Source organism: Amblyomma americanum, chromosome 6 (genome assembly GCF_052857255.1).
Source record: "Amblyomma americanum isolate KBUSLIRL-KWMA chromosome 6, ASM5285725v1, whole genome shotgun sequence".
Taxonomy (NCBI): Eukaryota; Metazoa; Arthropoda; class Arachnida; order Ixodida; family Ixodidae; genus Amblyomma; species Amblyomma americanum.
This window is the reverse complement of record NC_135502.1, coordinates 45,658,579-45,684,068: the sequence shown is the minus strand read 5'-3', so window position 1 is coordinate 45,684,068 and position 25,490 is coordinate 45,658,579. Positions and strand designations below refer to the sequence as shown.

Below are 25,490 nucleotides of genomic sequence, written 5' to 3'. Positions count from 1 at the left end.
AGCTCCGTTGGGAGAGCGTAAGACTGAGAATTCAAAGGTGCCTGGTTCGATCCCTTATTTTGGCAAGGTGCCTTCTTATTGCTTTCAAGTCCGGTTTTGTTCACTGTAGCGGTACTGACACTATTTTGTGCATTCTTTTACGCTCACGTTAAGCCACGGCACTTTGCTACCAATTTCTCGGGAGAAACTTCTGAAACTCCTAACAATACATGCGTGCTGAATCGTGTACTAGTGGTAACCTTCACAGAATTCGCTTTTATACACTCGAACTTTATAGATTTCTCTATATAGAGGAGCGCTTCTGTCTGCACGGTCCTGCATTTTGTGTGCGTGTGTGTTTCGTGTGCTCTCTGTAAAGTTCCACTAACGCAAGACCGACCAACTAGCCCGGACAAAACCTTTTCTGTTGAGGATAGTGACACAGCTAATAAAGCAGGTGCGTTCGAGAATAACGAAAAATGCAGAGCCGCAGGACACCTATGAATTTCCAAGCAGAACTATGGAGTACTGTGGAAATTAAGCACGAATTGATACTCTGAAATCATCTGCAGATGCATTACGTAAAAAATAAAACAGCTGAATAATTAAGTAATTAATGAAACTATATCGCTGGCTAACAAATGTTGGGCGCTATTTCTACGTTACTCTGAGTATAGAAACGGCGCAGATTGCTGAGAGAATTTTATTTTCACAGTGTGTGTGTATATATATATATATATATATATATATATATATATATATATATATATATATATATATATATATATATATATATATATATATATATATATATATATATATATAATTCAAAGTTGAAAACGCTTCATTTAGCCATAGATTTATTTTGAGTCGACGTTTCGGACAGAGCCTGTCCTTTCTCAAGACTGAAGTTACAGGGGTCTTCTTCCTCTTCTTAAGGAGTTGGCACTGGCACACATGTACGACACATGAACAAAAGAAACAAACGGTGGCAAAGAATACTAGAAAAGATACAGATAGAAAGGGAAAAAAGGGGAACAAATAAAAAAGAAAGAAGAAATAAAAAAGAAAAAAGAAAAACGTGTTGTACCCCGCCGCCCACCCCGAAGCCGCGGGGAGCCGACCCCGGACGAGGGAAACAAAAAAAAGGAAGACACGGAGCGGGGGAGGATAATGGCTACCCATCAAGGCAACGGAGCGGCGGCGTGTAAGGTGGACAGGAGCAGACGGTGGCGGGATCGCCCTACACACAAAAGTTAAAGACGCGTGCACTCGCGTGCCCCGTACACAAAGAGTAAACAAATAAACAGAATAAAATGCAGACAGGGTCGGGGCTTCCGTCATCTTGAACCACTTCGGCAGCCAGAGCCAAGGCCGAATCAGCGGCGCTGTGAGCTTAACTAAACACACGTGCACTGTGCATGAAAACACCCAGACCCACAGCAGTAAAACATCCGAGCTCATGCCAGTGTCGTGTGGCGGCTAAATGACAATGGCGGGAGCATTTAAGCCAGTAAGGTGTACAGACACAGACGGTGGCGGAATTGTCCAACATATATAAATTGGAGATGCTTGCACTCGCGTGACCTGGCCAGAAAAAGTAAATAAATAAACAAAATAAAATGCAGACAGGACAGGAGACTTCCGTCATCTGGAACCATTTCCGCAGCCCGAGTCAAGGTAGAATCAGGGCGCCGTGAGCTTAACTACACGCACGTGCACTGTGCCTGAAAACACCCACAAAAGAAAAAAAGTGGAAAAACATCCGAGTTCGGCCAAGTGTGGTGTGGGAGGTAAATGTGAATGGCGTGAGCAATTAGGCAAGGGTTCTTCAATTGCACCCCGTCGTCAGGGTAATCGAACTGGGAAGATAGGGGCAGGATGGGGTAGGGAATGAAGAAATTTGTGTGAGCTTGAAAAAGACGTCGCTGGCAAGAAACGACCGAGGTATGTCAAGCTGGCTCTCGTAATGTCAGCAACGGCCCTGCAAGGGGCGGATGGAGGACAATACACCTGGACTTTCATTAATGCCGTGAGGAATTGTTTCAAATTTGTAAATGAAGTACGACTCGCGTTGTTCTCTTTCCCGGGTGTTGTTGAACCCACCCTGTAGGACTGTTAACTTAATTGCATCAAATGGGTGGTTTCGCTCATTAATGTGTTTTGACAAGGGAAGGTTGGGTAGGGATAAGATATGCGCGCGGTGGTTATTAAAGCGAATTCGTAGAGGGTTGACGGTCTGTCCAATGTACTGCATACTGCACACACTGCATTCTAGGAGGTATATTACGTTGCAGGAATCACAATCAAAGTTGCCATTAATTTCCCATTTGAAGCCTGAAGCTGTGCTTACTGCACAGCTTGATGTTTGTATATGTTTGCAGACCTGGCATCTACTTTTTCCACAGGGCCGGCACCCCAAAACCGGCTGGTTATTTGTTTTTGAGTGTACAAGAATATTTTTAATGTTTTTTGGTCGTCTGTAGATCACGTGAGGGGGAGCAGTGAAAATTTTGGTGAGGCGCTCGCTTTGTTCGAGGATGTTGAAATGTTTTCTGAGGATTTTGTTTACGTTAGGCGGGTTACTGGTGAAGGTAAGTACGAGATTGGCCCGGTGGTCTGTTTCGTCGTTGTAGCGACATCCCTCCAGTATTTGCTCTCGGTTGAGTTTAGATGCCTTTTCAATGGCATCGTCGACAATGGCGGGGGGGTATCGTTGCTTAATGAGGACTTCTCGCATGCGTTTGGAATTTTTTACGAAGTCCTCGTCTTGGGAACATATTCTTTTAAATCGATGTGCCTGAGAGTATGGGATGCTTGTTTTAGAGTGACGAGGATGGCAGCGTTGGAAGTGTAGGTATTGTTGGCGGTCCGTCGGTTTTCTATATACACCGGTGGTAAGTGAGCCTTTGTTTACCGAAATCTCAACATCTAGAAAGTTAATTTTGGTGTTGGAGTACGTGTAAGTGAAAGATATGTTGGGGTGGACGAGGTTGAAGTTTTCAATAAAACGTACGAGTTCTTGCTCTGTGTCAGTCCATATTAAAAAGATGTCATCCAAGTAGCGTTTGTATAGGGTGGGCTTAATGGGGCAATCTTTCAGAAATTTGGATTCAATACTATGCATGAAGATATTGGCGTAGGTTGGTGCCATCCTTGTACCCATGGCTGTGCCATTAATTTGCAAATAGTGTTCATTGTTAAATTCGAAGTTGTTATATTCGAGTACGATTTTTGCCAGTATTTCTAAAACACGTGGGGTAGGGGTTTCCTCCTTTCTGTTTTGTTCATACGCTTCGATCAGAGATTTAATGCCATCGGAATGAGGAATGTTTGTGTAGAGAGAGACTACATCTAGTGTTGCCAGGAAGGCTCCTTCCGGGAGTTTGAGACCTGCTATTGCGCGAAGAAAATGGTTTGTGTCGCGTATGTATGATGCGTGTGTTGTTGGAATATGTCTAATTAGTGTGTCAATGTAACTGGAAATTGGTTCTGTAATCGTGCCAATGCCAGATACTATAGGGCGGCCAGGATTATTCTTTTTGTGGATTTTCGGTAACATGTAGAATCGGCCCGGCGACGGGTGTGGTGCGGTGAGGGCTTTAGATAACCGTAGGGATATGTCCCCATTCTTCGCAAGTTGACCCAGGGTCTCCGCTACAAAATGTTGGTATTGCGCAGTTGGGTCTGCTTCAAGACGTTGATAGAAACTAATGTTAGAGAGTTGTCTCAAGCCTTCTTCAATGTATTTTTCGCTGTCCATGACAACTATACCACCTCCCTTATCCGCTGGTTTTATGATTATATCTGTCCTTCTGCTCAGAGCCTTCAATGCATCCCGTTCGTTTTTAGATACTTGTCTAAAAACGAACGGGATGCATTGAAGGCTCTGAGCAGAAGGACAGATATAATCATAAAACCAGCGGATAAGGGAGGTGGTATAGTTGTCATGGACAGCGAAAAATACATTGAAGAAGGCTTGAGACAACTCTCTAACATTAGTTTCTATCAACGTCTTGAAGCAGACCCAACTGCGCAATACCAACATTTTGTAGCGGAGACCCTGGGTCAACTTGCGAAGAATGGGGACATATCCCTACGGTTATCTAAAGCCCTCACCGCACCACACCCGTCGCCGGGCCGATTCTACATGTTACCGAAAATCCACAAAAAGAATAATCCTGGCCGCCCTATAGTATCTGGCATTGGCACGATTACAGAACCAATTTCCAGTTACATTGACACACTAATTAGACATATTCCAACAACACACGCATCATACATACGCGACACAAACCATTTTCTTCGCGCAATAGCAGGTCTCAAACTCCCGGAAGGAGCCTTCCTGGCAACACTAGATGTAGTCTCTCTCTACACAAACATTCCTCATTCCGATGGCATTAAATCTCTGATCGAAGCGTATGAACAAAACAGAAAGGAGGAAACCCCTACCCCACGTGTTTTAGAAATACTGGCAAAAATCGTACTCGAATATAACAACTTCGAATTTAACAATGAACACTATTTGCAAATTAATGGCACAGCCATGGGTACAAGGATGGCACCAACCTACGCCAATATCTTCATGCATAGTATTGAATCCAAATTTCTGAAAGATTGCCCCATTAAGCCCACCCTATACAAACGCTACTTGGATGACATCTTTTTAATATGGACTGACACAGAGCAAGAACTCGTACGTTTTATTGAAAACTTCAACCTCGTCCACCCCAACATATCTTTCACTTACACGTACTCCAACACCAAAATTAACTTTCTAGATGTTGAGATTTCGGTAAACAAAGGCTCACTTACCACCGGTGTATATAGAAAACCGACGGACCGCCAACAATACCTACACTTCCAAAGCTGTCATCCTCGTCACTCTAAAACAAGCATCCCATACTCTCAGGCACATCGATTTAAAAGAATATGTTCCCAAGACGAGGACTTCGTAAAAAATTCCAAACGCATGCGAGAAGTCCTCATTAAGCAACGATACCCCCCCGCCATTGTCGACGATGCCATTGAAAAGGCATCTAAACTCAACCGAGAGCAAATACTGGAGGGATGTCGCTACAACGACGAAACAGACCACCGGGCCAATCTCGTACTTACCTTCACCAGTAACCCGCCTAACGTAAACAAAATCCTCAGAAAACATTTCAACATCCTCGAACAAAGCGAGCGCCTCACCAAAATTTTCACTGCTCCCCCTCACGTGATCTACAGACGACCAAAAAACATTAAAAATATTCTTGTACACTCAAAAACAAATAACCAGCCGGTTTTGGGGTGCCGGCCCCGTGGAAAAAGTAGATGCCAGGTCTGCAAACATATACAAACATCAAGCTGTGCAGTAAGCACAGCTTCAGGCTTCAAATGGGAAATTAATGGCAACTTTGATTGTGATTCCTGCAACGTAATATACCTCCTAGAATGCAGTGTGTGCAGTATGCAGTACATTGGACAGACCGTCAACCCTCTACGAATTCGCTTTAATAACCACCGCGCGCATATCTTATCCCTACCCAACCTTCCCTTGTCAAAACACATTAATGAGCGAAACCACCCATTTGATGCAATTAAGTTAACAGTCCTACAGGGTGGGTTCAACAACACCCGGGAAAGAGAACAACGCGAGTCGTACTTCATTTACAAATTTGAAACAATTCCTCACGGCATTAATGAAAGTCCAGGTGTATTGTCCTCCATCCGCCCCTTGCAGGGCCGTTGCTGACATTACGAGAGCCAGCTTGACATACCTCGGTCGTTTCTTGCCAGCGACGTCTTTTTCAAGCTCACACAAATTTCTTCATTCCCTACCCCATCCTGCCCCTATCTTCCCAGTTCGATTACCCTGACGACGGGGTGCAATTGAAGAACCCTTGCCTAATTGCTCACGCCATTCACATTTACCTCCCACACCACACTTGGCCGAACTCGGATGTTTTTCCACTTTTTTTCTTTTGTGGGTGTTTTCAGGCACAGTGCACGTGCGTGTAGTTAAGCTCACGGCGCCCTGATTCTACCTTGACTCGGGCTGCGGAAATGGTTCCAGATGACGGAAGTCTCCTGTCCTGTCTGCATTTTATTTTGTTTATTTATTTACTTTTTCTGGCCAGGTCACGCGAGTGCAAGCATCTCCAATTTATATATGTTGGACAATTCCGCCACCGTCTGTGTCTGTACACCTTACTGGCTTAAATGCTCCCGCCATTGTCATTTAGCCGCCACACGACACTGGCATGAGCTCGGATGTTTTACTGCTGTGGGTCTGGGTGTTTTCATGCACAGTGCACGTGTGTTTAGTTAAGCTCACAGCGCCGCTGATTCGGCCTTGGCTCTGGCTGCCGAAGTGGTTCAAGATGACGGAAGCCCCGACCCTGTCTGCATTTTATTCTGTTTATTTGTTTACTCTTTGTGTACGGGGCACGCGAGTGCACGCGTCTTTAACTTTTGTGTGTAGGGCGATCCCGCCACCGTCTGCTCCTGTCCACCTTACACGCCGCCGCTCCGTTGCCTTGATGGGTAGCCATTATCCTCCCCCGCTCCGTGTCTTCCTTTTTTTTGTTTCCCTCGTCCGGGGTCGGCTCCCCGCGGCTTCGGGGTGGGCGGCGGGGTACAACACGTTTTTCTTTTTTCTTTTTTATTTCTTCTTTCTTTTTTATTTGTTCCCCTTTTTTCCCTTTCTATCTGTATCTTTTCTAGTATTCTTTGCCACCGTTTGTTTCTTTTGTTCATGTGTCGTACATGTGTGCCAGTGCCAACTCCTTAAGAAGAGGAAGAAGACCCCTGTAACTTCAGTCTTGAGAAAGGACAGGCTCTGTCCGAAACGTCGACTCAAAATAAATCTATGGCTAAATGAAGCGTTTTCAACTTTGAATTTTTGCCTCTAGCAACCAAATACGTTTATCTTTCTATACTATATATATATATATATATATATATATATATATATATATATATATATATATATATATATATATATATATATATATATATATATATATATATATATATATATATACATACACTCTCAAGCACTTCATTGATAACGATTAGCACGTCAATTTTATACTCAAGGTGCATATAACTTCGTTTTCAGCTGCTTGAGACTATTGCCTCTTTGGTTCTGTTGATGGGCAGCTTTCCTCATGTATGCCTGGTACACTCTTTTGGTTTTGTATAACTTTTTGTGCATTTCCCTTATTTTTTTTACATGACGCATAGTTGTGTTTAACTGTTATCTCTTTTTGTGAATTGCGATATGGTATCTGAACTCACCTGTTTTTTGTGTTTTGCTGTACTTCACTATGTTTTTCTGATTTCTAACCTATTTTGCACAAACTTCTGCATTTGACCCCCCTTACACACTGCCTCTCTGGAGGCCTGTAAAGTATCTGTGTGTATATATATATATATATATATATATATATATATATATATATATATATATATATATATATATATATATATATATATATATATACGCTTGAGAAAGATCGGTCTGCCGATCTAAACGTTGAGCCAAATAATAAAAATGTTTTCTTAAACGACGCGTATACTTCGGTGTATATATATATATATATATATATATATATATATATATATATATATATATACACCGAAGTATACGCGTCGTTTAAGAAAACATTTTTATTATTTGGCTCAACGTTTAGATCGGCAGACCGATCTTTCTCAAGCGTATACTTCGCTATGTACTTTTTTAAAGCAGTCCAGCACGTCATCCTCTCGCAAACGATATATATATATATATATATATATATATATATATATATATATATATATATATATATATATATATATATATATCTTCAACTGTAGACTTCATTTGAGCAACGTTGAAATTCGGGCTTGTTGATTTATACTTCGGAGCAATAGCGCAAACAGGACAAGGGACCAAGAACGAGTAGACAGACACACACATTGCTCCGAAGACTTCACTTGTACTACTTGCAGTATTCTTGAGTATGCGAATATGTGCTCATAAAATGCGGCTGATTTCTCAAAGGTTGGTTCGGAAAGCAATGGTCTTCAAAGGACACTGTAGTTGCGTAATACGGCACTGTTCGTTCATTGGGACTGTAGGAGCGATCCTGCAAGGGTCTGCACAAAAATGATAAATTACACGGGTGGAAGCTCCCTCCCTTTCATCCACAGCTCATGCGGTATACGACGAATAAAAGTCATCAAAAAAGAAAAAAAGATTCGTCGGCAGCTCATGTGAGTTTCGTGCCTGTATGCTTATACAGAGAATTGCAAATCGAGCCCAGCGCGCGTGCGCAAAGTTTTAATTGATGATGCCGGAACGTTTCCCGAATCGACATTGATTAAGTTCCAATAAGACGGAAAACATATCAGCGCGGTTTGGGTTCGGATTGGACAACAAGTATAAATTTTAGTTGCATCCTACGATAAGGGCTAAACAAAAAAGCTGCCCGGCACGGGACGGCGATCTTCTCTTGCCCGATCCGCCTCGGTCTGCATTCAGGCAAACAACTGAGCAACTGCCCGGCCTCAACAGATAACCGACGCATGTGAGATATACGGCGTCGTAAAAAAGAAGAAAAAAACACTCCTCTCGGGTCGAGTTCGTGACGCTATACATGTACTACGTATACCTTCCTTGCAGCGCTTGCTGCACGTGACACGTCCTTCGAATGCGCGTTGCCGACACCGCGCTGTGTGTTCAGTTCACGGCTGCAACAGCTGGTGGATGGCAGCCATGCCAAGTGACTCACTGTTGACGCCAGTGCAACCGAAGAGAAAGCTCGCGAGATTCTGCGTGCGTGTCCGTACCACCTGGATTACCGCCGCAATGGTTGCGAAGGCCGCCCCCGTGAAAGTGCTCAGCGTACGGCCGTTACCAGCGGACGCCGGTACGCAAGTATGTTTTCCGACTTGCCGTAGTGTTCGTGGCGGTGATGGCAGGCAGGTACGCCAGCATAGACGACATAGAGGAGCCGGTGTATACGACTGGAATTGCTTTTCAAGTGAACTGGAACCCACGAGGAATGGACAACAACTCTGCGGCGGCGATAGCAGCATGCGCAGTAGACGGCTCTCGGGATCGGAATGCGCGATGTCGATTGTGGACGAAGCGTATACATCGTCGCTAAGTATCGACAACAACGTATAATCAGACGCGCTTCATTGCGATCATTCGCGACCGACCTAGTTGCATAACAGCTCGGCCTGCTTACATTCGAATAGAGCAAAGGAAATCGGAGCCGACAGCAACAGCAGCGTCACTGTTATGCCGACCGAAGATCAGCAGCCATCGCCTGCCACATACGTTTTGCCACCTTGGACGTCGGCCGCGACCCAAGTCCGGTCACTAATGGAAGGTGCAAGCTTCGCGAGCAGCGATTTGTCACCAACGTTCCCTTATGCTGGCGGACGTGGTAGCTTTCACTCTTATCAATTTTTTCCTGATATATCTCCAAGAAAACTCCGACAAACGCTAACACCTTTAGTTGCTTCGGCTGTAAAACTCTGCCGGCTTGGAACGTTAACAATGTCGTTTATCAGTTATAAAGAGGGGCGGGTGCTTGTGCGAGTTATGTGTGGCTGAACGGTACTACATCGTTAACGCACAACTAGCCTCGATAAGGCCGCACGCTGGCAGTGATAAGGAAAGAAAGAAAAAGGCAATATGATTCAGGCAGTATAATGCCGCGCCGGGCGAGCGCACATAACGATCAGCGGTAACGCTTCATAGCACGCTGTTAACGGTTTCTGCCAGGGAGGAGGTCAAGAATGAGGGGGACGGGAATTCTTATTTTTTGCTTTTTTCTATAGCAACAGCCGCCTTCCGGTGCAGTGCCGCATTGCTTAACCGCTACGCCACTGCACTGGTAGTGGTATGAGGACTCGCCGCGATTTATCAATGTGACAGGTTTTGCATAGTTGCGTTGTTAGAATTTCAACAGTATAAGAATTGGAATAGATCGGTGAGTGGAAGACAATGTACTCAGGATTGGAATAGAGTCAGAATTAGAATAGATTGGCGAGTGAAAGGAGAATGCTACCACATTTCCTCCGCGTCAATCGAATTCATCGCCCTTAAATTTTGTTGTTGCTGTTGACAAATGGAAAATTTATTTGCTGCGGTGGCTGAATGGTTATGGTGCTGGCTGCCGACCCGAAGGACGTGCGTTCGATCCCGGCCGAGGCTGTCGCATTTCGATGGAGGTGAAATGTTATAGGCCCGTGTATTGTGCGATTGTCTGTGCACGTTAAAGAACCGCAGGTGGTCGAAATTATCCGCAGTCCTTTACTACGGCGTCCTTCACAGCCCGTGCCGCTTTGGGACGATTGGCCCCATAAAATCAAACCAATGGCAAATTACTAGTGGAGTCATTTTTTTTTACTTGAAAGATAATTAATTAGAGTGCAGAAGAAAAGGCAACCACATGCCGCAGGTGGGATCCGAACCCACAATCTCTGCATGTCACGAGCAGTGCACTATCAATTGAGCTCCGACGGCGGCTGTCTAGCCTTCTACTTTCGAGTGTAGTCGCGGGTGGCACAGTGGTTAGGGCGCTCGACTACTGATCCGGAGTTCCCGGGTTCGAACCCGACCGCGGCGGCTGCGTTTTAATGGAGGAAAAACGCTAAGGCGCCCGTGTGCTGTGCGATGTCAGTGCGCGTTAAAGATTCCCAAGTAGTCGAAATTATTCCGGGGCCCTGCACTACGGCACCTCTTTCTTCCTTTCCTCTTTCACTCCCTCCTTTATTCCTTCCCTTACGGCGCGGTTCAGGTGTCCAACGATATATGAGACAGATACTGCGCCATTTCCTTTCCCCAAAAACCAATTAATAATAATAATAATCCTTCGCGTCGCATTCTGCGCGCGCAGGCTGCGTGTGGCCGTTGTACGCAGCAAGTTCAGAACCGCAAGCAAGCTCAATGGCATTCCCGCGCTGTCCGGCTTGCTATAGGTGGCCGGTTAAGCGGTTTAACATGCACTTTAGCCGCCGAATCGGCTGCATTATGCATGCTGCGGGCGTTGTGAAATTATCGGGTCTATGTTTCATTTTTTTTTTCTTAATGTACGCGCTCATGCAGACACGTCGTCAGCGCGTGAAGCGTGATGCGAGCGCGTGGTCTTTCATGTTTCCTGCGCAGCGGAGAGGCGGGTACGCTTTGAGGTATGCTGAAAAATATCAAAGTACCACCACATCCCTTACAAAAATTTCTTTAAGCAGTCTATATACTGTCCATAGACTTTTGTATATGAAGTATATATAGACTGGCCACAGATAAATCCCAGAGAATAGTCTATATGCAATCTATAGGTTTATGGCCATACACTTCGACTAAATTTTTGTCTACAGACTGTGAATAGAGAAAAGGAAATAATTATAGGAAGGCAACAGAGTCCATAAAAAATCCAAAGACAGCCTATAGATACAGTACATGAGCAGTCAGCACGCAAGGCAGCATTTCAGCGCATTATTATTATTATTATTATTATTATTATTATTATTATTATTATTATTATTATTATTATTATTGTTATTATTATTATTAACGGTACCAGCGCTTCCGCGAGAAAAACGTTCAACCAGCTCTTGTGCATTGAAGATTATGCATTCATTCCGGAACGTACCCTGATTCTTTTCCGCTTGCCACTCACGGGAAGCAGTTCACGAACGTAGAAAAATCGCAGCGACCACAGCAAAGTCAATCACGAGGATCGTTTGCGATTATGCTTACTGCGTATGGTTAGTCAACGAACATGCGATGATCGACAGCACAGCGCTCCGTTTACTGAGCAATGCGCGTGCGGTTTTCGCTCAGATGTGGTGTGCAATAAAATAACGCTCAACAAGACTGCTGCTTGCCTACTTTTGAGGATCCCTCGAAGCCTACACGTGCTATCGGCGTCAAATGAAATGCGAGTAGCAGAGCGCGTGGCCAAAGGTCCATTTTGATGATGATATTGAATTTTTAATGCGCAAGGGCAGCTTTGGCCGAAGAGCGCCATGGCACAAGGTAGCTTTCATTGCACAAGGTGGGGTCAAAGACCCAGTTCTTAAGCATTTCACCCTAAAGAAGCTGAGCACCAGGCTGGGGACAGCTTGTGCCCATTGTATCACCGGTGGGTACCCGGCGGCACTGGGGTTCGAACGCCGCACCTCCCGCATGCGAGGCGGATGGTCAAACCACTAGGCCACCGCTGCGGTGCAAAGGCCCATTTTACGTCGCCATCAGAGATTGGAGCACTCATCTGGTTTGGGATAGTTTTGGTTCTATTTTTCTTGACGTTCGTTTTCTTGCTTTGCCACTGGTGCGCCATCGCATTCTTTCCACCGATCGCAACATGCGCAGAGCGATATCACTGGCGGCCACGGCTGTGGACCGCGTGGGTGAGGCGAGCGATCTAAGTTCCCTGGCCTATACAGCGCATTGATACTGATTCCATCCTCGGCTTGTTATCAGCGTCTGGTTGCGGGAATTAGGCGTAGAACAAAGGGCTCCCCTCGGGTCACAGAACTCAATATGATGACCACTGCATCAAGTCAATCCTGCCTCAAAATATGGCGCAGTCGACAGGCACATATGACAGGAGAGGCAAACCTGGTGTTGGTCGGCTCTCTAAATTTGCTGACGCTGGTCCAAGTGAGTCCAAAACGTTGACACAGTTAGAGAACATCGCGTAGCGCCAGTTCTCCGTAGTCCATGATTCGTGGCCATGTACGAACACAAGCCTCGGGTTCGCAGAACAGCCTCTTGTAGACGACGTCTAATGGTTGACATGATGGCCCACAAGTGAAGTGTTCTTTGCCTCACGAGCTGCAGCGGCCACAATAAGCAGGTCTTAGCCCTTGCTGGTAACCCGCTGTATGCCGCCCCACACCACGGAATGCCTGGAAAATGCTTGCAATAGTAGACAGTAGGCGACCTACTTCCTTTGCGACGATGCGTTGCAGCACACAGTTACGGTAGAGATGAACGATTGGCACTCTTTTCGGGCCGAACTCTGACGCGCGAATGTTCGATTCCTGTGTATATGAACTTTTCTGGTGGCGATAAAACTGACCTCACTGCCATAAAGAAGCGATTCATGAACTGCTGCGTTGGACAGCGAACCAAGCCAGATTGGTCTATTTCGTAGTTCGCGCCGCAACCAGACACATAAAATACGACGATGATGGAAGCAATATCAAAGCACTGCAGGCCAAGAAGCTTAGAGCGCTACACCCACGCCGTCCACAGCCGGTGTCCTCCAGCGAAACCGATCTGAGCAAGTTGAGATCGGTGGATAGTGCGAACGTGGCGCTCCAGTGGCAAAGCGAGAAAATTAATGTCAATGAAATCAGAAGCAAAAATCGCAAACCGGATGAGCGCGCCTATCGCTGATGGCAACAGGCAGAATTAGTAAGCTGGACATTTGGCCACGCGCTCCTCTGTTCGCATTTCATTTGACACCGATACTACACTTCACGACAGCACACAACGCACCGAAGGCCACAAGCTCCCGTCGTTGTCGCTGATGTACACGTAGCGTCGCTGGCACGAGCAGACGAGCAGGTGGCCGGAGCTTGCTTGCAGCCGAGCGGCGGCGCTGCTATCTTCGGCTCTGGCCGCTGTTCACCGGTCGCGAGTGTTAACTGGCTGAGGTAAGCCTGCGCCTTCTACGAAGGCGCGAAATGGCTGGCCGCACGTACTACCTGCTTACTTCTTAACATCCTAGGAAGGATGGGCGAGAGCACGGGCTTACGTCACTTACACTCGCAGCCGGGGAGCAGCGACCAGCGCCGGCGATCGCAGCGCCGCCGCTCGGCTCAGAGCAGGCTCCCGCTGCCGTCGCAGCTGCTCTGTTACTTTAGACAAAGACGGTATATCATCGCGATAGTAGTTGGCACTGTGAGGTTGCCCGCGACAAATTCACGTACTTTGTTTAGACGCACCTATTGATACCGTAAGCGTGCGTTGTAACGAGACGCAGCCGCGCGCGATGCAGCGGAGAGCATGTGCCTTTCACTGGGAGACGGGCTGAGGCGGTTGAAACAGCCTGCACTTGCACCTTGGCGCCGTGACCACTGATCTGTTCACTGTGGTCATTCGGTTTCCGGCCGAGCTTCTGGTTTTTGAAAGTGGCGCCTCATTTTGTTCGGAGAGCTCTATTGAAAATACGTGATAAAAATGTCGTAATTGTGCTCATTTTTCGCAAGCGTCCTGAATGTGGAAAGGTTTCCGGACTTTAATTTGTGATTTTTGTCGGCAACACAGCCGCTTTTCCGCTCAGAAGGAAACGTCGGTAGTCGTCCCGAGGAATAATGTATACGTCTAGCTTAGGCTGATGATGATGATGATCCTGTAAGGCCAGTATTGCCATGAAAGTTCTGAAGAAAGACCTGCAGAAGACTGTTGTGATTCCCACACTTATAGGGACGCCAACCATTCTTGGGATATTTCATGGTGATTTCTTGCCTTTCTCCACTTAGATTCCGGAACTGTGCGCACAAAGGCGTCCTGAAACGGTGTTCGCCTGACACGTGCGAAAACGCTGCTTTCGTAACGTGGGGATCTTCCTCATCTTACTCCGTTTCGTCACCTCCGAAACGCACTGGTAGCGATCCCGATACCGGCACGTATCTGTGTGCCTGCGCCACGGCGTTTAAGTGCACGGAAGCACCAGGTGCCTGTCACCGGTAATGCATTACACCGCTTCATGTCGAGTACGTACGAGCATGCTCCTTCTGCACGAAGAAGGGCAGGCTGATACGTATGAGGAGTGATTTTTTGTGCGCTATGTTCTTTTAACACGCAGTAGAAGGAATGTACTCATTTAGTTTGAATAACCCTATCCTGCACCCATGTAACGCTCAGATGTAAGTGGTATACCTGCCCACATCATACTGACTACCAGCGGGGCCCTCGGAGCAAGGTCACGAAATGGTTGCGACGGGTGAGCATATGTGGATATCGAAATGAAAGTACTTTGCCGATGGGCAACCTTGTAGCCGAATAGCGTCGTTACATGTTTACGAGGCTGGGCAATTCTGTACAGACAGCGCTGGTAAGCAACACTGGAATCCATGCCGAGCTTCAGCTGTTTCCGGATGCGCGGGAAGCGTTTGAGTCCTAGGGTACAATGAGGACCCAAGGACATGACGGAGCCCAGAGAGCTCTACCAACATCGCTTACACTGCACTTCATCACTGTCCCATTCCAGTGCGTCCAGCGGCCAGGGAACCGAGCCGAGGTTCCGGTGGCCGCCTGCAGTGGCGGTCCTCCGGGACCGGGAAGCAAGATGGCCGACCGCCAGGGGCTGCAGTGGCGGAGAAGGTGGCGGTGGACCAGTGGATCGGTCAACGAGGAATCGCAGGGCCGAAGACACCTGATCGTCGCCGAAGTGGCAGCTGTACTGGGTGCCATGTCGTACGGCCTGTCGGTCGGGTACTCGGCGCCTGCCCTGCCGGACATGCGCAAGCGGATGCACTTCACTGACGACGAGAGTGGCTGGTTTGGGTCGCTTCTCAACATCGGAGCCCTCGTGGGCGGCCTCATAGGAGGCACGTATGACCGTACAGTGCTTACTACGATTTCTTCACAGAGGGCAAGGGCAATGCGTGCAGTTCAGTTTTGCACAAGGGTGGAAGTTCCGAATAAACAGATGGGAATACCTCTTTACAAAGCCTGAACGTGGGGTCTATGCGGGTAGTCTGACTTAGACCGCATGCATGGTGTAGGAACTTTAATAAAGGACTGATGACATAACACAAGTGCACAGGACAGACGCGGGCAGCCATCGATCAGTCGTAAACAGCTAGCCTTGCTTTTCTTTCCAGCCCGCTCTCATTCCTGTGAGGTCCCTTCCAGTACGTGAAATAAAAACAAAACATAATTTCACATTTAGAAGACTGTTTACAAACACACGAATGTGTCTTCTGCGAGTTCAGTCCATATCGACAATATGATGATAATGATTAATTTTAATGGCGCACGGGCATCGGTGGCCAAAGACCGCCATGGCACAATGCGTTTGATCGACTCAAGGTGGGCTCACAGACCCGTTCTCCATGTATTTCATCTTAAAGAAGCCGAGCACTAGGCCAGGAAAAAGCTGGTACTCAGTGTGTCGCCGGCGGGTACCCGGTGACACAATATCGAACCTCCCGCGCACGAGGCGGATGCTCAAGCAACTAGGCCACTGCTACGGTGCATATCGACAATTTGTTTGCGCGTAGATTGTAACTGCCTGCATCCGTACATGAACCCGTGAAGCACTGTGCTTATAAATAGGTGGCTTGACTGCTACATCCCGTGTCAAGCATTCAATTTTCTTAGTCTCTATGGGGGTTGTAAACTGTGCCCAGATTTCAAAGGACAGTACTACGCACACCACTGACGACGGAGTTGCACCAGCCGCACTCCTTACCGAAATGGTCGCACCTGGAATGACGATTTGCGTTGCGAGTCTGTACGGCGCTTCCGTTCTTGAAAATCTAGAGTCGGTAAGCAAGTCCGCTTGACACAAGGTTCCGACAACCATTGTAATTATTGGAGTAGGTCACCTCGTCATGCCGCGCCTTTCCTCCATGCTTGCGGCTTCCAGCGATGATAACAGTCTGTGAAGATAAGATCGATCAGCGTTGAAACCTTGCGTCGCCACATCAGTGCTTCACTGGGCCCATTTCGCACGCATACTACTGGTTGCGACAATAATAATAAAAGAGATAAGTGTTTACAGTAAATCCAAATCCTGCCAAAGCCTCAAAAACGCTTGAGTGGTAATTTCCGGCTGCAGGTAACACATCTGGTAGTCTTTTTTAATTAGAACAACTTCGAAACTCTGCCCTGACGTACAACTTCCTTCCATTCTGTTTTCTGTAGCTAAATAAGCAGGAAATAAGCAGTGTCGAGGGAGCACTTTGTCAACGGCGCGTTTTGCTCTCTGCAGGGCAGTCCATCCGGTACCTGGGGAGGAGGTACACCCTCGTGGCCAGCGCCGCCATTCACATCACGGGCTGGGTGCTCATCGCGACAGGCTTCGCCCCCTGGATGCTCCTGCTGGGCCGGGTGCTGACTGGGCTCGCAACGGGTGCTGTCGCCCTCACAGTGCCCGTTTTTGTGTCAGAGGTAACCACGTTCTCCACATTTTAGTGTGATCTCGTTAATTTTAAATCGCTTAATTCGATCTGACGCGCTGCCCCCCCCCCCCCCTCCCCCTCGCCCTAAAAACAAACAAACAAGCAATTCTGTCCCCCATAAAGTTCAGATTGTCTGGAACCGAATGCACCGCCACTGCTGCTAACGGAAGTAGTGGACACCTTTTATGGCGCCGCCCAAATAACAGCTTTGTACTCATCGATTTGGTGTTGCAAAAATAGCTTTCGTTTCGCACACTATGACGAGTGTCTTCATTTTGCTGTGCGATGTTCGGAGCACTCCAGCATTGTTAGTATTGCGGCATACAACAGCGCGTCCTCAACATCGTTCTGGTGAAGAACCAGCGCACCATGGAAACGGAGAAAGCAGGTTCCAGACTTAAGCACAGCGCACTCTATGGAAAGTGTTCATGCTATGGTGATCGCATGAACTGTACAACATAATTCGCTCTGACGTTGACGCCATTTATTTCCTCGCTTCTTACACCACCATCTCCAATCAAGGTCATTGTCGTGCTTGCATGAGCGATGCCATGCATGACAAAACATTATATGCGCCCTGTTGTACATTTATACACCCGAGCCATTCACCACTTTGGTTTAGGTACAGTCGTTTACACGTGCCAGCGTGCTAGGTCAACCCAGAGTGGGTTTTGTAAGTGAGGATGCAGAGGAGAAAAGAAAAGAGAACGTGACGGAACACTACCCTTGGACGCTAGCGAGTAGGTTGATACCATTCGTCCCTACAGCATATATACCTCCATAAGCTGCTGACGGTTCGTTCGCCACACTGTGCCGTTTTGATTATTTGCTGTACGGGATGCACGTGACTTTCGGCACCCCTCTCTACAACGCGTTACCCCTGAACCATAGGTCAGTCCCAAGGAGATACGAGGACTTCTGGACACCATCTGCACGATGGCTATCACGTTCGGCATCCTGATGGCCTACGTCATGGGAAAGTGGCTGCCGTACGAACTCTTGGCCGCAGCAAGCATCGTTCCCGCTGTCGCCATGGCCATCATTCTGCCCCTGCTCGCCGGTTCGCCACGCTGGCTCCTCCAAGTGGGCCGCCACGGATCGGCGCTGAGGTGAGCCGCGGCCGAGGACGTGCAGAATGTGGATGTCACTCTTGAAATACAGAGTGCATTGCGTGCCTGATGGGGGAAGAAGATGTACTAGTGTAAGAAAATGTACACGCCGCAGAAGAGTTTCTTTCTGCCTTCTTCCCGCTTCCCTGTTCACTGTTAAGTGCAAGCCTCTCCAGGCGTGTGTGTTTCAAACGCTTACTTGCGCGCGAGAGCATGTCGGTTTCGTAACTCAAATCACCTAGTACTTACATTTTCAACTAATGCTACGGTTCCTTTTAGCGTGTGACGCTTTGTGGTATATACCGGGTGTTACAGGGAAGACTGTAACAAAGTGTAATAATCTGTAATAAAAAAACCTTGAATGTTAAGTGATTTTCAAAAATAGGATTTTTTAGGTTAAAACATGGGCTTCGCGGCGTGGTATTGCCAGTGTTAGCGGACACCAGAAAACCGGTGAATCATCTTAACAAGTGAGACGGTTAACTAATTTTCAATAATTAACTTTTCAACTATTAGAATTAGGCGCCTGGTTGCAATTAGAGATATGTAGCCGGTCGTTAGTAACCAGCATACCAGTTCTTGGAATTTAGAAAACGCGATTACTTTAGCCGCTGTGGTTCGACAAAATTTGGCTATTTCGACTAGTTACGTGCGATGGAGGGATTTCATTGCCTGCATGCTATTCAAAAGTGCACGCAGTTTGGCACGATGTAGCCAAAGTGTGTTGGGCCACAGCGCCGAGGGTATTCGCGTTTTCGAAATTTTAAAAACTGATATAGCGGTTGCTAACGGCCGGCTACAGATCGCTAATTGCAACCAGGCGCCTAACTCTAACAATTAAAAAGTTTAGTATTGAAAATTAGTTAACCACCTTACTGGTTAAAATAATTCACCGGTTTTCTGCTGTCCGCCAAGCCTGGCAATACCTTGCCTTCAAAAACCATATTTTTACCCAAGAAATCCTATTTCAGAAAATTGCTTAGCATTCCCCATAACACGCGGTATATATGGATGGTTACCTGACTTGTACTGGGTTGCATAACGAGATAGCTGGACAAATTTGATCGACCTCATATGCGAAATGCCAAATATCAGCCGAAGCGCATTACAGTGCCAATGGAATGTTAAAGCATATAAAGTATCGATGCATCAACTATCTTAACGTAAGTATGGCGTCTCGTACTCCACTGCTTGTCGCCGCCCGCTTCCGCAGAGCTCTGCAGTTTTACCGTGGACCGGATGTGGCCCAAGAGTTCGAGGCCATGCACCAAGCCGTGACCATGGCCGCCAACGCTGAATCTTCGCTGACCGTGGCCGAGCTGATGCGGCCGTGGGTCTACAAGCCGTTCTTGTGCACGCTGGGCGCGCTGTTCCTGCAACAGTTCTCAGGCATCGTGGTCATGCTGTTCTACACGCAAGACATATTCGCCGCCGCCGGAACGAGCTTGTCAGCCGCGGACAGTGCCATCATTGTAGGGGCCGCACAGGTGAGCTCGTTAAGTGTGCACGTCATTGAATGTGACGAAACTCAGTAGGCCGCCGAGTTCTTGCACTAATAAAGTCGAGACGGAATATATCGAATCCTGATATTTCGAATTATCGGCTATATCGAACGTGCAAATTATCCCCTTTAAATCCTATTTATACGGCGTCCCTCATAGCCTGAGTCGCTTTGGGACATTAAACTCCCATAAACCATAAACCTATTTACACGCAGTCGCGCAGTATAACGAACTCCAATTTCGGCGGTCATTCGATATATAGAACTGAGCGCCGCGCCCCTACAAGTGGCGCTATTTCTAACGACGCCCGTTCATCACCTTCAGCACGCGGAGACGCATCGGCTGCGGTGCGTGCGAAGAAGTGAACGTGGGGTGTGGCCTTCAGTCTCCCGAGCTCATTTTCCCCACCACATCGCTATCATGCGGTGAACTAAAACCTAGCGGCGGCTTTCGCCTGGCGTGCTTCGCTGCCGATGGCGTTGCGGAAATCATCTGTACAATAATTTTAATCAGCGATAATGAACTATCAGCACAAAAGTTCGAGTGACGCAAGTTCTCGCAAGAACATTTATTGTAGCTCTATCTCTCTACCGAATCGCATGTTATTACTAGAGGAAGCAATATGAACAGTCGGGGACGAAAGTCTGTGGACCACGTGTTCATCCGGCGGCTAGAGACCACGCTTGTGGAGTCGAAACTTAAAAATTTGCTCTTTCATCTCCATAAAAAGGGCCTCCAGCCACCGACTAATAATCGAGTTTTCGGCTTCGTTTGAGGCACACGTGGTCCACAGACTTTTGTCCCCGACTGCCCATTTCTTGATACCTTAATACAATTCAGGCTATTGGCCTCTGTTACTGCGCAGGAATAAATTTTTTTCCGCATACCCACGTCCCGCAAACTTTTCCTGCTGATAGGACTGGTGACAGGGTTAGGCGTTTGACGATAGGCAGTCGCTAGTTCTAAAGAACCGTTCTCTCCGGCTTCGATGGGTAGCAGTTTAGGCCTACGAACGCCTATAGCGAGCTGTGCGGCTTGCACAGCGCGCTAGCGTGGCACGTCACTGCAAGAAGCACGTCCCTAGCGTGGGTGCATGAATTCTTGTTTCTAGGTTACAGATAAGCTTGCCTACTGATACTTTTTATATATCGAATTCTGTATATATCGAACTATTTCCCGATACCTTTCGAAGTATCCGTGTACGGCTGTATATAACAGCAGGATGACCTCGTCGTGGTCATAAAGACGCGTTATGCAAGAGAAATTAATCTCAATTTGCCACCTACAGGCACAAATACCTCACCAATTAATAAATGCGGCTACAATGTAAAAATCTTAGCAAAAGACAACGCCGTTCCCGACTACATCGCTTCAGAAATTACTGCGTTTGTCCATCCTCCAACGTCACACCCCTGCACTCCCTCCGAACCTTCCCATAACATGGCAGCGCTAGTCAGTACTGCCCTGAGCAGGCCAGCTTCTCAGTTTTTCCAGTGAACTTGCAGCATATGTCGGAAGAGCTCAAGGGATTAAGTTCTTTTGCATCATCGGCGGAAGTCCTATCTTTTGTAGCGGTGGATATCAACATCCCTCTCACCTTCAGATTGTGGAAAACTTGTTCCCCCCCCCCCCCCCCCCCTCCGTCTCGACGCGGCCGACCACCTCCATCATCGCGCGTCAGCACAACTGTCCCCCAATATTTCCACAAGATTTGAAGCGATGTCGACGCATACTCAGCCATACGGCACAGCCCAGAAGCCCTTGGGCTCTGAACGATTGACAAAGCTTGTACACTGTCTCTCTCCGCTCATCCCTCTCCCCTCCCGCGCAAAACGCAGAGTAAATGAATTTACTGAGGATGTTGTACTCATGGGGCACAAAAAAAAAAAACGTTTGCTTGATCGCAGGTGCTGTTCGTAGGCCTCGCCACGCGGCTTACGGACCGCCTTGGACGGCGACCGCTCCTCCTCTTCTCACTGGCAGTGTCCAGCATCAGCCTGATAATCCTCGGCTGCTTCTACCACTTCAAGCGCACACTGGGCCCTAGTTTCGTGCACTCCTACGGATGGCTTCCGCTGTTCTCCCTGTGCCTCTACTTCCTGGGCTTCTCCGTGGGCCTCAGCCCGCTGCCGTCAATCCTCATGGGGGAGATGCTGCCGCTGCGAGTGAAAGGTCTCGCCACCAGCATGCTCATCTGCTTCTACTTCACCTGCGGCACGATCATCGCCAAGGAGTACAACGACATGCTCTCAGCGTTCGGCGAGGACGGCGTCTACTGGTTTTTTGCGAGCTTCATGGTCGTGGGATTTCTGGTGGTGGCCGCGTTCCTGCCAGAAACCAAAGGAAAGACTCTGGAAGAAATCGAAGAGATGTTCGGCGCGGGTTCGCGGCTCGTCGAGGCTGAAGAGTGACTCTTGTGGCAGTTACGGGGAGATTAATTCTACGGCGCGATGAACGCTGCGACAAAAAAAAAAAAGAGAGGGCTTTGTGGCAGGCCGTTGGAATGGTCGTAGGTTTCTGTGTTGGTGTGTTTCGGTATGTATTTCGGTGTATGTACGGTATGTATTCGGTGCGGGCAGGGCAGTACTGTTATTTACTTTTGTTGCCTAGCCTAACGAATAACTGTATAGATGATCGTATTACTTGGCGAATCCATCAGTTCTAGTCATATACGGTTGCTTACTCTCACCTCAGCGCCATTGATACTTGAAGATCCTGTCCATGGCTAACCGTTTCACCCCGGGTCATATGAGGGCAAATGATATATTCTTGAAGGCTTATATTTAAGAAAGTGGCCATAAGTGGGCTAAATTGTCATAAGTGGGCTCCACTTATGACAATTTCGTGATTTTCGTGGTGGTTGACAGCGACGCTGAAGATGGCGCACGAGGAAAATCAAAGTCGTCATCATATGTGCATGCTGTGACGTGTATTATTCTTTCACGGCTGACTTCTGTGTGCTGACAATTTTGTAAATTATTTCAACTTTACTGGTGACAATAACTGAACTAAAATCATTCTGCCTTGTAATAAATGCAGTAGACTATTATTTGCATGTCCTCTTAAGAGAACGTCAGGAATCTGTGTTTATTGTGTCGAGCAAGTGCAGGTAGGAAAGTGTTGTTCCTAGAATTGCTTTAGATCTATTTAAAACAGCAAAGTTGCGCTTCAGATCTTTTTCTCTAAGTGAAAGCGTCCTGGTGTGGGTTTGCGGAAGCTGAGCATGCAGATCGTTCAGAATTAAAGACGGCCGATAGGGGGCTGAGCTGTGCCGACGTGCACCGCATGGTCTCCCGGATCAACAGGCACATCTCCGGAAGAAGCTCGAGGATCGCAGCTAGAATACTGTCCATGGACTCCTTACCGCAAGCGGCATCATTGGACGCCACTATTGTCTTCTTGAGTAACGGTGCTACACAGTTAGTGGGCTTTAAAGTTTTCGCGTGACCGGCGCCGCGCTAACCCTAACTAGGGTTATGGCGCAGCCGGCTCTCACCACAGAATGTTGTTAGGCTTAGAGTACCGGACAACTTCCGACAGCCCTAATCACCTAGGAGGCCGCTGGGCCTCATACAAGCATTGCAGCTATGCTGTACATATTAACTACCCACTAAGGGAGTAAAACGATAGTAAACTGCCCTCTAGTGCATTCGTCCGGAATGCGTACTGCATGGCAACGGAGGTATATTCCCAGCTGAAAAGAGAGAAACTAAACGGAGTGAGCATTGGAAGGAGACGTTTAAACACGGCACCGGAGGTCTTGGGGTTAGAAAATAAAGTAGACTGAAACCTAGGTAAAAATCTCGGTAACTGTGAGAACTTCGCAGGTTTTGGAGAGTGCGCCTGTTTTTGTTCTAACCGTGTTTCGTATTTTTAGTGGTGGAAATATATTCCACAGCTTGGCCAGCGTACCCTGGCCAATTAGGAAGTGCGCAGGAGGACCGCTTACTGCCTTTTTTAGCGTATAGGAAAATTTGTTTTTACTGTGGTATGACTGAACGACAAGGTTTTCAGGTAAGAGAGACTGAACAACAGACTCACCGCAACCGAATTATGGAAGACGACCTGACTTAAGGGTGCGAACCGGCGACAGGGTCCTTCCGCAACGTCAAAAAAATATACAAGAACAAACCACGGGAAGCATCGAGGAACAGGAGACTATGACCTGCTGGAAAACGATATACCTTAGTACAAGACGAGACTCGCAACGATTCAATTTTCCTTACCTCGACAAGTACGAATTCAAAGTGGCTCTGAAGTCTACAGAAACACTACACCTCACCGCCTGAAAATACTCGCTCCCTCAGCCTAGCCATCGCAGAGAAAATGCGAGAAGTGGTAGGGTTGAACGTAGTTAAACCGAGTGAGTGCGTGTGAGTGAACGTTTATTGAAGAGGATGGAGGGACCAACCAGCGCGTGCGCACTGGCGGTACGCGGAAGCGTATGTCGGGTCGCGCTGCAGGTGCTATAATTTTCCCCACTGCTCCCCCCATGGAAGAGTGTCCGCTCTAATTCCCATGTCTTTATTTTGCTTTTCTCGGTTGAACGGCTGCACATGTTTAATAGAACCCAATCGGCCACTGGCTATTTTGCTTCTAAAAAGCAGGAACAGTGCACCGGGACAGTCAGGATCGATCGGAAGAACGCATATACAGACCCGCGCTTGAAAAAAAAATCGTTTTAAGGCTTTCCATGAGCAACAGTTTCTGCCATAGCCTTCAGTTATGCTCAGAGTAATCATGGTGTCATTTTTCTATCGCATGAAAATATCTGCGCCGAGGGGAATGGGCAAAATATCGTAAGCAGAATTCATTCCTACTGCTACCACTAAGCCCACGCGTCCTGATACGAGGTCACATTACCAGCATTCAGCATCTGTGCATGCGCTCGTTATCTTTATGCTTTTCGGTTCTATCCTTGGTAAATAAGCTAAATAAATCAATAAAAACACCCCAGATTGTACGAAAAAATCCAAGGCTGAAAAGGGTTATAGCGATCAGCCACATACATACAAAGAAGCAGCGGACTTCAAGCAATACCTCATCTTGCTTGGCGAGCCATGGTTCTCGAATCCTATGCTCTGATGAGAGGTTGCCGCCCCCCTGCAAGTTCTTACACGCACACGCATTCTCCTCATAGTCTTGGAACTAAATAGTGGTGTTTATAATGAAATTGACCGCATACATGGAATGTTTGCTGAGTCACAGGGAGTTCGCACTGCGGGAAGAGCTAGTTGAACAAGCAGGCGAATTTAGATGGAAACAATTTCTCGGCGAGAGCGACATCGGAGACTTACTTGCGAGGTCGTGCGAAAATTGTGGAAGCGCTGAAAGCAACGCGTAACACGTGCGAAAATCTTCTTGCCGCGTTTCCCTCAGCAACCAACGCAGGTCAACACCGAAGAACCCATGTTCCAAAGGCATGAAGCGTTTGTAGACCACGTGCCGCTCTCCTGTTTTCATATACTTCCAAACCATGATTTTTCATTATCGTAAAAGAGGGCGTTCTGGAGAACGCAAGCACGGTGTAGAGTGAAGTGTAAGAACAGCGCGTGTACAAACCCGATGTTTTTGCGCTCGTTAAATCAAGAATCCGACCTAGTAATCGCCGATCGCATCCATAGTGTGCTGGGCTGTAACAAGGTGGGCAACAAGGTAGTTTGTGTGATTCTGTGGAAGTATTGAAAGGTCTATCGTAGATATCGGTAGTTGCACACTGTTGACAGCACAGATGCATAACTCTGCATAGAGGAATTCGCTGTCAGGGTAA

General features: G+C 47.4%; 1 protein-coding gene across 4 annotated transcripts in view; it reads left to right on the top strand.

Annotated features, from left to right (window-relative positions):
- LOC144136742 (facilitated trehalose transporter Tret1-like) overlaps nt 1–22,515 on the top strand; it is a 49,291-nt gene extending 26,776 nt beyond the window's left edge. For 2 of the 4 annotated variants that reach the window (XM_077669325.1, XM_077669326.1), the window contains exons 2-6: nt 15,192–15,531; nt 16,920–17,098; nt 18,001–18,218; nt 19,432–19,705; nt 21,628–22,515. In XM_077669325.1, coding sequence (XP_077525451.1) covers nt 15,270–15,531; nt 16,920–17,098; nt 18,001–18,218; nt 19,432–19,705; nt 21,628–22,131 — 1,437 coding nt within the window. In that variant the 5' untranslated portion in view covers nt 15,192–15,269 and the 3' untranslated portion in view covers nt 22,132–22,515. Of the gene's footprint in view, nt 1–8,695; nt 8,891–15,191; nt 15,532–16,919; nt 17,099–18,000; nt 18,219–19,431; nt 19,706–21,627 lie in introns of those variants that run through there. The other 2 variants (XM_077669324.1, XM_077669327.1) reach the window with 2 other exon arrangements.
- The last annotated feature ends 2,975 nt before the right edge of the window (nt 22,516–25,490 follow it).